Raw genomic sequence first — 14,663 nt, 5'->3', positions numbered from 1 at the left:
GAGGAGTGTCATTAGTGAGAACAGGAAATGACCAATGAAAATGCTTGCACTCTGCTGCCGAGGTTGGTTTGCTAAAAGCTGTTAAGCTGGGTTTACACTAGCATGTCGTTTGCATAAGTCATCGCTGCAAGTTTCTACGAGCCACTTGCTGCTGCGATTCCACAGCACTCGGGAGAAATATGCAAGAAGTTCTGCAACATGTGTCTGAGTGCGGGAGCAAGTAAAATGACGAGCAGGCGGCTCAGATATACTGCAGGTCTTCTAATTATTAAAAAGAATGCTAACAAGAAAACGAGAAGTATCTGGTTTAGTGATTGGATACTGAGAGGACCACAGTATGGAACCTGCAATAACCTGTTGCAAGAACAGAGTATTGAGGACATGGAAAGCTTCGAAAACCTTTGTAGAATCTCTACAAAACGATGTGAAGTATTTGCTAACATAGATACGAGACGTCATTTCAAATCAAGACCCAACATTTCACACAGCTATTTCAGCGAAGATGCGAATACTTGGCACGCAACGATTTATCGCTGCAGGTGAGCTACGAATTAAACAGCACTTTTTATTTTCCAGAATGAGATTTTCACTCTGCAGCGGAGTGTGCGCTGATATGAAACTTCCTGGCAGATTAAAACTGTGTGCTGGACCGAGACCCGAACTCGGCACCTTTTTCCTTTCGCGGGCAAGTGCTCTACCAACTGAGCTACCCAAGCACGACTCGCGTCCCGTCCTCACAGCTTTACTTCTGCCAGTACCTCGTCTCCTACCTTCCAAACTTAACACAAGCTCTCCTGCGAACATTGCAGAACTAGCAAGGTAGAGCACTTGCCCGCGAAAGGCGAAGGTCCCGAGTTCGAGTCTCGGTCCGGCACACAGTTTTAATCTGCCAGGAAGTTTTACTTTTTATTTATTTGTATGAAACATACAATTTTAAAAAAAGTGGAATTCCGAAATACTAACTTTGTAGGAGACTCATACAGGTCCCCGATGTACCTGTTTCGCATGCCTGGGAGCACTATTTCTCTAATCATACCTGATATATGTGGAGTCATTTTTTATGTCATGGAAAGAGAACTTATTTAAACATTTGTGAAAGCACAGCACAGAAAGTAAATTAAATTTTTATTGCATAAAGTAGTTCCTTCTAATTTTCAAAATTATCTGGTCAGCACTACAAACACGTAGATTTGTTGCTGTTCTCCAAGGGCGAGAAGGAGCGCTATGTCTGGATCAGAAACCTGTCGCCCTATTTTCCCAGTAGTTATCAAACCACGATGGTGTTCGGCATTCTTACGATAGGTGCCTAAATTGTTTTACCAAGAGTTAGTATCTAGAAAGGCACCTGAATGACTGTTCGAGCCAGGAACTGGTAAATGTGGAAATGCCTACAAAGGATAAGAAGTTCTTAAAATTTAAGCGATGCCCCTTCATCGTTTTTGCTGACTTCAGGTGCCCCCTCAGCTCCTGTGGCACATTGTGAAGGTGACCCTGATGTCTCTCATAAACCTTCAGAGAACGGCACGTACTGTGTGTGGCAGTATGTATCGTCGTACGACTCCCCAGAGGGAATTACACCACGCCAGGTCTTTTACATGGGCGTAATGTTAAGGAGAGCAAATGTGAACGTGGAAGTGTTGACTGATATTGACGTGCTGCTCTTCTTCGAATGTGGGATTCACAGGGGACTCTGCCAATGTCTATATAGGCACACCATAGTGTATAACCCACAAATCAACGAGTAGGAGTACAGGCCATCTGATGATATAAGTTACAGTTTCTACTTGGATGTACGCAATCTCTATGGGCACGCCATGCCAACAATCTCTACGTCTGGAGGGTACTGCTGGCCGTTCAGAGTGGAAATCGTCAGATTGGGAGAAAACATCCATGATATGGCTGCAGATTCTGGTGAAGGATTTGTCTTGGGGGCAGACCTGGCATCTCCTACCTCATCTGCATGGTGTGCAAAGTGACTTGCCACTGTGTCGAGAGCGCCTAGTCCAGCGCGATGGTTCCATCTGAAACCTGATGGTAACACTGGGGCTATCAGTGATGTAAACGAGCGATATGCATAGTTTGCTGAGAGAAAAAGGTGTTAGAATCTTGTTGGATCAAATGCATGTTATAGAAAAAAAAATGTTTCCGAAAAAATGGATTTTCAATAAAGACGTATAACAGATATCTATTCTAAGATGGAATTTAATCAAAAGTAAGTATGACACTATCTCTGCGAGTGGTCATGGGGAAAATAATGGATTTAAATAATATTTACGTCCAGTCATACCTTTCAGTTGCCAGTAGGCGTCAACTATATCCAATGGCATTGAGAGCTTGCCCACAAAACTTTTGTAGACGTTACCAAAGGGGAACTGCGGTTCCAGATACGGCGCTCCCTTCTTCTTCCAGTACTTGTACGAGTGGGAGAACCACACGTACGCCGCCGCCACTACCAGTGACAGGGCTACCAACAGCTCTGCGAGCCACGATTCTGCGTAAAAAGCCATGCTGAAGAATCTGAAACAGAACCGGATATAAGTGAAATGAGTGTGACGTCTCCTTGCTTCCTTGTAACATCTCGTCCTTCCGTCGCATTGTACCGTCCTTTTACTAGCATGTAAAATGTCACCACCAGAAAGGAACTTTCCAGTGCCATTATCATCACCTCGTTTTATATTAGATGTTTACAGTCTGTAGACGATGACGTTTGCCACATTATGCGTACAGCCATAGTACTCGTAGGGACGTAAGGGAATTGAGTTGTTGTTTGTAGCCATTTAGGCCAGTGGCGTTTTGTGCAAAGGAAGCTTTGGCTGCAGCTGAAAAAGAAATCATCGTTATCACCATCATTCAGACCAAGAAGTATATGGTCTTTTGAAATGCCCCTGTAGCTGAAGCAGATAGTGAATCCTGCGATTGTGGGGCAGAGGTATATGCTGCGCATATAAATGCAGCATGTGAAGATACTCGAAAGATTATTGCGAACAGAATTAAGATAAATGTGGAAGTCACATTATTGGTACAGCGCACAGAATCGCAGAGGGGGGGGGGCTCCTTGTACTCGTTTCTATTTGACCTAGGAACGTGAGGTGAAAAGTTTTTGGTTTAGCCCAAATCATCGCCCAGTTTAATAGTCAATAGAACATCTATCTTTCTGTAGGTATATTACAGAATATTGATCAAGGTTTGAGCGACGAATCGGACAGTTCCGTCAAAGCTTTTTCCGCTGCCACGATATAAGTAAAATGGTTCGAAAGATAACAATATAATAAAAAACCTATATCGGATTAGACTCTGGTTGAGTAAAAAAAAAAAAAAAAAAAAACTTCATCATTTGCCAAGATATGGCGATTATGGTAGAGTAAATGTTGGAAACCAGAGTGAAAAATGGTCCTCTGAAAGCACAGGAAAAGGCGAATATGTACTGGGCAGTTAGGGATATAAAAGAATAAAACAAGTTAACTAGCTTTTCGGCCTACCTGGCAGCTTCAGAGACATTTAATTCAAAAAAAAATTTATTCGACCTTATTTACGTCTTAATTGTATTTCCCCAATGCAGTGAGCTCTTCTAGCGGCGTTTGCAATTTATATGCTGAAGTCCGTGATCCTTTGACCCAAATGGTTCAAAAATGGTTCAAATGGCTCTGAGCACTGTGGGACTTAACTTCTGAGGTCATCAGTCCCCTAGAACTGAGAACTACTTAAACCTAACTAACCTAAGGACATCACACACAACCATGCCCGAGGTGGATTCGACCCTGCGACCGTAGCGGTCTCGCGGTTCCAGACTGTAGCGCCTAGAACCGCTCGGCCACCTTTGATCCTAATCTACACTATTCGCCAGCCGTAGTAAATAACATATAGCATCATACGGCTGAAGAGCATACAGGTCAATATCTAAAAACGTTTTACTGAGGGGGTATAATTTCTTTGGTGGCTGCATTATATTACATGACATGGGTACTGATACTAACAAGTAAAAAAAGCACGAATACGTCGAGAAGTTCTGATCTGAATGTCTTTGAAGCTGTCTTGTAAGTCCCTCCTTTTACGTCCCTAACTTTGCCCTAGTTTTGGAAAATATTGAGGTTGTACAGACAACGCTTTTATACTGGAACAAACTACGTAAGGTCGAATGGAGCTTAGCTAAGATACTTACATTCTGTAATTTCAAATTATCCATGACGGATTTGAGATTACTGTTGGAATAACTGGTAGCGTGCAACCATAATTTTTGTCCTACACACAACTCAGCAACTTGTTTTGGAGAGGCAATGCTAAAAAGTCCTCCAACGCAGTTGCGACGTTCACAAGATGGAATGGAATGAAAACATACTGGACTGTGTGTCCTCGTCTTACATTAAGATCTACAACTTCTGCCAGTGGTCGCGTCATCTCACACCGCACACTGCACCAGGCCTTACCCTGCTGATTGCTATGTGCTCGAAGAATGTCAACTTGACGCTTCTGCAGGGGTCCGGGTAATTGTTACGGACTCACAGTAATACAACGTGAACGCAGTTATTAACTCAACCAAAATGCTGTTCTACAGGTGGCCTACATTTTCCTCATTTCTGAGCCAAGCTGCAGCTCGTGTTAGTGTTGTTTGTAGGTTGGAGGCCAGACTGTATCCTTTAGTTGGCAGGGTTGCAGATGTTTGTCTTCTTCTCATCTTGACTGGCGCCACTCGTTCACAAGCGTTGCCTGTCAGCTGTGGCAGCAGCGGTGGTTATCGATATGCAGTAATTGTTGCTCTATCTTTGGGACGACGTCGTTGTTTTTCCATGTCGTGTGAGTGTAGCACTTTGGTTGGGGACTCAGGAGGAGCCAGGTCCGCGCAGTGCGGGAACACGCTGGGACTGCTGGTGGTGCACATAGACTGCCGAATGGAAGGGCTGTGGTCATGAAGGTGCACGACCTCGTCGTAAACCAGATCCTGCAGTCTTTAAGATGAGTGCATTTCAATCCAAGTAGAGAAACCCCCACCATTGTGAGATCTCGCGATTCTCGAGTGACTTGGGTTCGTGTTGCTGCTCGGAGTGTTGCCGAGGCGAAGAGCAGCGAGTGGAGCGCTTGGGGAAAGCGGATCTGATTAGCTTTCCTCGACTTCTTGTCACTATTTACTGCGTTCAGCTTGTTACAATTTGTTAAGTTCAACCAGCTGTACTTTTCTTGCCTGGTGGCCGCTAACGCCCCAGTTACCTGCCGCTGCTGTGTAGTTTTGACAGATTTCTTGACTGTAGGCCGTTTGTGATTCTTCTACTCTGGTGGTAGTGATTCCTTTCCCGTTTCGGGCGCTCTAAGCGCACTATTCTGGGGGCGTAGTCCAGTCCACCGGTTCTGGCTTTGGCGTATTGTTCCATTCTTGCATTTGGTTTATTGGACGTCAGGTGGCTTCAACAAGATTATCATTAGTCATTCGCTAGACTGCCACTAGTCTGAGTTACCATCTCGTGAAGTGTATGCGACTCTTGGCTGCCTATCTCATCGCTCGCGAAAGTGTTTGTTGCCGGACCTTCTCAGAGGTCGATTCCTGGAGCACCGTCTGTGACTGGATCTTGCGTTTTATTATTGTAATGCCTACATTAAAGGTTATGTATGTACAAGATTACCATCATCTCATTTCACCCGTTTGGTGGTCAGTTGCTTGTTTCTTTTAATTAACCTTTGCTTGTATTTGCTGTTTTGCAGCAGATTTCTAAATTTTTTATATAATTGCCGTTCCTGGCGCGTAAGGTCTTCAGCTGTGATTGTGGTCATTTGCTTTGAAAAAATAATTCGATATTTGTATTTTAGCAGTAAGCGTTAAAACCTTATATCCTGGCATCTGATACCTTCTGCTGTGTTTGTGGCCACCTACTTTTTAATTTTTCAGTACCTGTAAGTTGTAATTGCAGCGAATTCTTAAACATTCTTAATTTATTGCCATTCTTGGCGTATAAGGCCTTCAGCCGTAATCACAGTTGCTCGTTTTTTTAACTTTATCTGTATTTGTATTTTATGGTGATTTGCTAAATTGTAACACACTGGAAACACTTTTATTTACACAGTTGTGTATTCCTTCGTTAATAACGTGCGGTATTTTTTAATTTATGTTGTGTCTGGAATTACTGTTTTAAAAATAAATGTGTGTTACTGTAAAAGGCAACCAATAGTAACGGATTACGGCCCCTTCCACAATCGTAATCGAATCTTGCCTTCCCTTGACTACCGGGTTTCAATTTACTAAATGTGCGGTCCTCATCAAAGAGGTATTGTAACTTTACAATAATGTTGTTGTTGCTGTTATGGTCTTCAATGCGAAGACTGTTTTCAGGCAGTTACTCTATCCTACACGAGCATCATCATCTCCGAATAACAGCTGAAATCTACACCCTTCTGAATCTGCCTTCTCTATTCATCTCTTAGTCTCCCTCTACAGTTTTTACCATTGAAACTTACCTCCAATACTAAATTAGTCATCCATTGATGACTCAGAGTGTATCCTATCAACCAACCCCTCCTTTTAGTCCAGTTGTGCCACAAATTTCTTGTCTCCCCAGTTCTGTACAGTATCTCCTCGTCAGTTACGTGATCTACTCATGTAATCTTCAGCATTGTTCTGTAGCACCACATTTCAAAGTTTTCTATTCTCTTGTCGTCCAAAAACTCTTTACTGTCCTTGTTTCACTTCTACACATGGCTACACAAAGATCTCCAGAAATGATTTCAGAGCGCCTGAGTCTGTATTTGGTGTTAATAAAATTCCTTCTTCGGAATCGCTTTTCTTCCCATTGCCAGTCTACATTTTATATCCTCTCTACTTCGGCCATCAGCAATAATTTTGCTGCCCAAATAACAAATCTCATCTACTACTTTAAGTGTCTTGTTTCCTAACCTTATTCCCTCAGCATCATCTGATTTAATTCGACTACATTCCGTTATTCTTGTTTCGCTTTTTGTTGATATTCATCTTATATCTTACTTTCAAGACAACGTGCCCTCCATTGGACTGCTCTTCCAAGTACGTAGCAGTCCCTGACAGAATTACAATATCATTAGAAAACCTTAAGGTTTTTTATCTCTTCTCCCCGAACTTAAATTCCAACTCCAAATTTTTATTTGGTTTACTTTACTGCTTGCTCAATGCACAGGTTGAATAATATAAGGGATAGGCTAAAACCCTGTCGCACTCCTTTCTCTACCACTGCCTGCCTTTCATGCCCCTCGACTGTCATAATAACCGTCTGTTTCCTATACAAGTTATGAATAGCCTTACGCTCCCTGCATTTTGCCCCAGCTACATTTAGAATTTTAAATAAAGCATTCCCGTTAAGAAACTTCCTGGCAGATTAAAACTGTGTGCCGGATCGAGACTCGAACTCGGGACCTTTGCCTTTCGCGGGCAAGTGCTCTACCATCCGAGCTACCCAAGCACTACTCACGCCCCGTCCTCACAGCTTCACTTCTGCCAGTATCTCGTCTCCTACCTTCCAAAGCTGTGAGGACGGGGTGAGAGTCGTGTTTGGGTAGCTCAGATGGTAGAGCACTTGTCCGCGAATGGCAAACATCTCGAGTCTCGGTCCGGCAAACAGTTTTAATCTGCCAGGAAATTTCATATCAGCGCACACTCCGCTGCAGAGTGAAAATGACATTACATTCCAGTTAACATTGTCAAAAGCTTTCTCTAAGTCTGCAAATGCTATGTCGTAGAAACAGTATTGCCTCGCGTATTTCTCCGAAATCTGATCTTTCCTGGGGTCGGCCATAATTATGTATCTGTCTTAAAATAATTCCGCGAAGGCGTACAGAAATCTCATTCCGTTGCCATTAAATTATGCATTCAGTATACTGCCATGTTTCTTTTCGTAAGTGACGGTCTCCAGTTCTTCCAGCGGAGCGAGTTTCCTCTCTTTCCAAGTCTTCTTCTCCCCTTCCCTTTATGAGGTAGGCCTGTTTCGTATACAGGATTCGCAACAGCTTATTTGTCATAATTATCCAGTCTGAATGCCTCTTTATGTCCCACGTATGTGACCGAAAATGCTCTTCCCGTCTGTCCAATACACACTGTCCAGTCATATTAACGTGACCACCTGTCAAAAGCCTGAATAGCCAACTTTTGCAGCGCGGACCGCTGCGAGGCGTGCAGACAGAGAGTCAGTGAGGTTCTGGAATGTTCCAACTGGGATGCTAAGCCATGCTGACTCCAATGCCGTGAACAGCTGTGATAGTTTTCTCGATTGAGAATCCATGGCGCGAACAGCGCGATCGAGGTTGTCCCACAGGCTACCTATTGGGTTTAAGTCCTGTGAGACTGGAAACCGTGGGAGTGCGATAAACTCAACCAGGTGCTCTTCGAACCACGTACATACACAGCGAGCTGTGTGGGACGTTACGTTGTCCTGCTGGTAGATGCCATCGCATCGAGGAAAAACCAACTACACGTAGGCGTGGTTGCCTCGGCGCAGATTTTGGATAGCGCCATTTTGCCATCCACGAAGTACTTTAACCAAGAGGGCACGAGAACGTCCGCAATTTTTTATGCGATCCTCCGTAATTCTTTATACACACTCCGCTGCTAGTGCTGCCACCTGCCATCTGTGAGTGGCTACTGCATGCTAACGTCGAACGTAGATGGCGATCACATTAATGTGACTGGACGATACAGTTTTCACCATAGAATGTGCACTCAGTTTTATAAAATCCCAATCTTTCAAACTTATTTGTCTTTTTAACGACGACATGTTTCATTTTATATTAACTACGAGAGACGTTTGAAAAGTCCGTGCAAAGTGCGAGAGATGGCACCACCGGCGCGTATCGAGGTCATGTTTAGTTAGTAGCATCTTTGGAAAGAACGCACACCAAGTTTCAGCCATATTGGTCTATTTCTTTGTGTTTTGCATTCGTGTGAATCAAGGAAGTCGAGTGATTGTCAAAAAAGGACGAAGAAGAATTTCGGGTGGTGATTAAACATTATGAAAGGCAAAACGCCTCAGGAGGCTAAAGAGAAGCTTGATAAACATTACAGTGACTCTGCAGCTTCGATTAGAACAGTTTATAAGTGGTTTCAACATTTTTGGAGTGGTCATTTGAGCACAAGTGATGCTGAACGTTCTGGACGCCCTATGGAGGTTACGACTCCAGAAATAATTGATAAAATCGATGATATGGTGATGGATGACAGAAGAGTTAAGGTGCGTGAGATTGCTAGTGCTGTGGGCACCTCGAATGGACGTGTACATAATATTTTGCATAAAAATTTGGACATGAGAAAGCTATCCGCAAGATTGGTTCCGCGATTGCTCACGCTTTACCAAAAACGGAATCGTCTGAAGCGTTGCAAGGATGGTTTGTAGCTGTTCAGGAAGAATCCGCAGGACTTTAAGCGTCGTTTCGTCACTTTGGATAAAACATGGATACATTACTATACTCCTGAGACAACAATCTAAACAATGGGTTACCAAGGGAGAATGTGGACCAAAAAAGGCGAAGACCAGTCCTTCGGTCTGAAAGGTTATGGCGACTGCCTTTTGGGATTCGCAAGGGATAATCCTCATCGATCATCTGGAAAAGGTAAAACTACTACAGGTGCATATTATTCATCGTTATTGGACCGTTTGAAAACCGAGCTGCAAGAAAAACGCCGGTGATTGGACCGCAAAAGGTCCTTTTACATTACGACAACCCAACAACACACACGTCAGCAGTTATGGTCGCAAAATTAATGGAAGTAGCATTCCGACTCGTTCAACACGCTCCCTATTCTTCAGACTTGGCTCCCTCGGACTACTATTTGTTCCCCAATTTGAAGAAATGGCTGGGGGGGACAAAGATTTTATTCAAACGAGGAGGTGATTGCAGCAACTAATAGCTATTTTGCAGACTTGGACAATTCCTATTATACGGAAGGGATCAACAAATTAGAACAGCGTTGGACGAAGTGTTTAAGTCTAAAAGGAGACTATGTCGAAAAATAAAAAAGGTTTACCCCAAACACGTAAGTAGTTTTTATTTCTGCACGTACTTTTCAAACACCCATGTAGATCTTTTTTCTGTAACGCTGTTTTAACAGCATGTGGTTTAAAAATGTTCGCAGAATTTTGTGGGACTAGCTAATGAGAACGGAAAGACGATTTCTTAACGCCTGTGTATTTTCCTTTTAAGGTACCTACATAATTATAAATTTGCAATGCCTGTTTGAAGAAGCAGCTATAAACTGACGGGCGCTCGCTTAAGTAATTAGGAAAATGTGGGCGAGCAACAGAACACTATTGTGGTTGAGACAACACGTACGCATACCCTGTAATACCACGAACATGTCAGTTGACAACAGACACCGGATGTCTTGAGAATCGTCAGCTTGGGACTACGGAAGACCACAGCAGATCAGCGGGATCCTATCCTATGCAGTGAAAAAATTGGAGTGCGGGTAAACTACTACCAACAGCATAGTGAACGCATTATTGTGGCCAAGATAGACACGAAGCCCATGCCTACTACAGTAGTACAAGTTAATATGCCAACTAGCTCTGCAGATGATGAAGAAATTGATCAAATGTATGATGAGATAAAAGAAATTATTCAGGTAGTCAAGGGAGACGAAAATTTAATAGTAATGGGTGATTGGAATTCGAGAGTAGGAAAAGGGAGAGAAGGAAACACAGTGGCTGAATATGGGTTGGGGGAGAGAAATGAAAGAGGAAGCTGTCTGGTAGAATTTTGCACAGAGCATAACTTAATTATAGCTAACACTTGAATCAAGAATCATAAAAGAAGGTTGTATACGTGGAAGAATCCTGGAGATACTAGAAGGTATCAGATAGATTATATAATGGTAAGACAGAGATTAAGGAACCAGGTTTTAAATTGTAAGACATTTCCAGGGGCAGATGTGGACTCTGACCACAATCTATTGGTTATGAACTGTAGATTAAAACTGAAGAAACTGCAAAAAGGTGGGAATTTAAGGAGATGGGACCTGGATAAACTGACTAAACCAGAGGTTGTACAGAGTTTCAGGGAGAGCATAATGGAACAATTGACAGGAATGGGGGAAAGAAATACAGTAGAAGATGAATGGGTAGCACTGAGGGATGAAGTAGTGAATGCAGCAGAGGATCAAGTAGGTAAAAAGACGAGGGCTAGTAGAAATCCTTGGGTAACGGAAGAAATATTGAATTTAATTGATGAAAGGAGAAAATAAAAAAACGCAGTAAATGAAGCAGGCAAAAGGGAATACAAACGTCTCAAAAATGAGATCGACAGGAAGTGTAAAATGGCTAAGCAGCGATGGCTAGAGGACAAATGTAAGTATGTAGAGACTTATCTCACTAGGGGTAAGATAGATACTTCCTACAGGAAAATTAAAGAGACCTTTGGAGAAAAGAGAACCACTTGTACGAACATCAAGAGCTCAGATGGAAACCCAGTTCTAAGCAAAGAAGGGAAAGCAGAAAGGTGGAAGGAGTATATAGAGGGTCTATACGAGGGCGATGTACTTGAGGACAATATTATGGAAATGGTAGAGGATGTAGACGAAGATGAAATGGGAGATACGATACTGCGTGAAGAGTTTGACAGAGCACTGAAAGACCTGAGTCGAAACAAGGTCCCCGGAGTAGACAACATTCCATTGGAACTACTGACGGCCTTGGGAGAGCCAGTCCTGACAAAACTCTACCATCTGATGAGCAAGATGTATGAGACAGGCGAAATACTCTCAGACTTCAAGAAGAATACAATAATTCCAATCCCAAAGAAGCAGGTGTTGACAGATGTGAAAATTACCGAACTATCAGTTTAATAAGTCACAGATTCAAGATACTAACGCGTATTCTTTACAGACGAATGGAAAAACTGGTAGAAGCCGACCTCGGCGAAGATCCGTTTGGATTCCGCAGAAATGTTGGAACACGCGAGGCAATACTGACCCTACGACTTATCTTAGAAAATAGATTAAGGAAAGGCAAACCTACATTTCTAACATTTGTAGACTTAGAGAAAGCTTTTGACAATGTTGACTGGAATACTCTCTTTCAAAATTATGAGTCGAGGGGCATGAAAGGGAAGCAGTGGTTGGGAAGGGAGTGAGACAGGGTTGTAGCCTGTCCCCGATGTTATTCAATCTGTATATTGAGCAAGCAGTAAAGGAAACAAAAGAAAAATTTGGGGTAGGTACTAAAATCCATGGAGAAGAAATAAAAACTTTGAGGTTCGCCGATGACATTGTAATTTTGTCAGAGACAGCAAAGGACTTGGAAGAGCAGTTGAACGGAATGAACAGTGTCTTGAAAGGAGGATATAAGATGAACATCAACAAAAGCAAAACGAGGATAATGGAATGTAGTCAAATTAAGTCGGGTGATCCTGAGGGAATTAGATTAGGAAATGAGACGCTTAAAGTAGTAAAGGAGTTTTGCTATTTGGGAAGTAGAATATCTGATGATGGTAGAAGTAGAGAGGATATAAAATGTAGACTGGCAATGGCAAGGAAAGCGTTTCTGAAGAAGAGAAATTTGTTAACATCGAGTATAGATTTAAGTGTCAGGGAGTCGTTTCTGAAAGTATTTGTATGGAGTGTAGCCGTGTATGGAAGTGAAACATGGACGATAAATACTTTGGACAAGAAGAGAATAGAAGCTTTCGAAATGTGGTGCTACAGAAGAATGCTGAAGATTAGATGGGTAAATCACATAACTAATGAGGAGGTATTGAATAGAATTGGGGAGAAGAGGAGTTTGTGACACGACAAGAAGAAGGGACCGGTTGGTAGGACATGTTCTGAGGCATCAAGGGATCACAAATTTAGCATTGGAGGGCAGCGTGGAGGGTAAAAATCGTAGACGGAGACCAAGAGATGAATACACTAAGCAGATTCAGAAGGATGTAGGTTGCAGTAGGTACTGGGGGATGAAGAAGCTTGCACAGGATAGAGTAGCATGGAGAGCTGCATCAAACCAGTCTCAGGACTGAAAACAACAACAAAAACAAATGCAGTACGGGATACAAATATTACAACTGTCGCTGTTTTTCGCCTTTACTAGCACTAGTATGACTGCTACATTTTTCAGCCATTACTAGTAATATCGAAGGCGAAAAGACCGACATACGAAAAATTTGTATCCCCTACTTCAGTTGACCTGTATAAGTCAGCTGGAGTATGGGATTCAAATTTTACGTACAGTATTTCGGTCTTTTCCCTCCCCTAGTACTAGTACCAGCTGCAGATTAGGAAGCTAATACTGGCGGAAGCGAAAAAAGCAACAACTGTGAAATTTGTCACCTGTATTTCAGTTGACCTATGTACGTCAGCTGAAGAGCAGGGTACTAGTGTTAGCGAAGGCGGCACGTCGACATACGTTAAGTTTGTATCCCTTACTGCAGTTAAGCTATATAGATCAACAGAAGATCGGTACACAACTCATATTTGTCAACTGCGTTAGTCCATGCTAACATTATTTCTGTCCCTTTTTTTTCTTTCCTTTATGCACTGGTATCCCATTCTTCAGTTGAGCTATATAGGTCAAATGAACAATAGGATACTAGGACCCAAAGAAATAATAAATCTAACATTATGTTCGAAATACGGATATACGTGATACACGTCTACCATCTTTCTCTATCCCGCATTCGTTTGTTTCCCAACGTTCGTCTTTGCTGTTAAATCTGTGCAATACATCATCTCGGGTAACTTCTGACGTCATTGGTCAAAGCCTATGGGTTCTATCTCATTCTTCAGTAATCCCGATAACCCAATGTGCTTTTATTCCATTTCATTTTGTGAACAATGGAATTGTTTTGGCAGTGTCTTTAACGTTTTAATCTCATGAGCTAAGTTTTACAACCTGATGGTGAGATAAATGTCTCCCCTATCTTACGTTCCGTTCATCATTTTTTAAACGTTTTTGATTGAATAGCTGAGAAGAGCCTATAAGAAAACAAAGGAGATATCGGAAGCATTCCATAACATCAAAAGTTTTGACTGAATTAAACCACTGAAATTCAATAGCGACCAGTTGCAGGCAGTAAAATTAGTAGAGGAGTGAACGTAAGCCGTAGACTTACTCAGGCGTTATTTAATATTTATGCTGAACACGTCCTCAAGGAACGAGGTTCTAAGGTAAGACAGGTCGTTAAATTCGATTGTAATTCGAATGGCGTGGTGGTAGGGTAACAAGACGGCGTCCTTGTTGCTCCGCTGTTTCATCTGCTCCTGTATTCGCTGAGCAGGCTCGTGGCCTTTTAAAGGACCAACAACTCCGCTCTGAAAGTTTAATGAAAAAGGTGGCATTTCATTAGAGATCACCGACTTAATAGTGTCTGAGTGTTTAGCATTAATGACTGGCACAGGCAAGTTGCTAGCGTAGTCCATGAAAATAACTGAACACGCATGGTAGTAAGGCAGAAATTGTTATTCAAAGCATTGTTCGTAGTCAGCCGCTTCTGACGAAGACGATGAATGTGAATGACAAAACACTGAGGTTTTACCCTCTTCTGACGCGGTAAGGAATCAGACAGTTTATACTCAAATGTCGTCGCGTTTTCACATTATTTAAAAACAGAGTATGGCATTTCGGATTGGCAATCCTCAGAAATATTTGCCACTGGGGCTGTAAAAAGCAGCTAAGGTAGAGGAATACAGTCGCTTTCCCTGATCCTGTTCGAAGCACTCCATCATATAC

At 42.4% G+C, this 14,663-nt stretch overlaps 1 protein-coding gene across 2 annotated transcripts in view; it reads right to left on the bottom strand.

Annotated features, from left to right (window-relative positions):
- The window catches only part of LOC124798468 (cytochrome P450 6k1-like), a 103,099-nt gene that overhangs the window by 80,968 nt on the left and 7,468 nt on the right, over positions 1-14,663 (bottom strand). For both annotated transcript variants that reach the window (XM_047261898.1, XM_047261899.1), the window contains exon 2: positions 2,288-2,517. In XM_047261898.1, the coding sequence (XP_047117854.1) occupies positions 2,288-2,507 (220 nt within the window). In that variant the 5' untranslated portion in view covers positions 2,508-2,517. The remainder of the gene's footprint in view (positions 1-2,287; positions 2,518-14,663) is intronic.

This window comes from Schistocerca piceifrons, chromosome 5 (assembly GCF_021461385.2).
Source record: "Schistocerca piceifrons isolate TAMUIC-IGC-003096 chromosome 5, iqSchPice1.1, whole genome shotgun sequence".
In the NCBI taxonomy this organism is placed as follows: Eukaryota; Metazoa; Arthropoda; class Insecta; order Orthoptera; family Acrididae; genus Schistocerca; species Schistocerca piceifrons.
The sequence above is the reverse complement of the archived record's forward strand: the minus strand, read 5'-3'. Positions and strand labels throughout refer to the sequence as shown.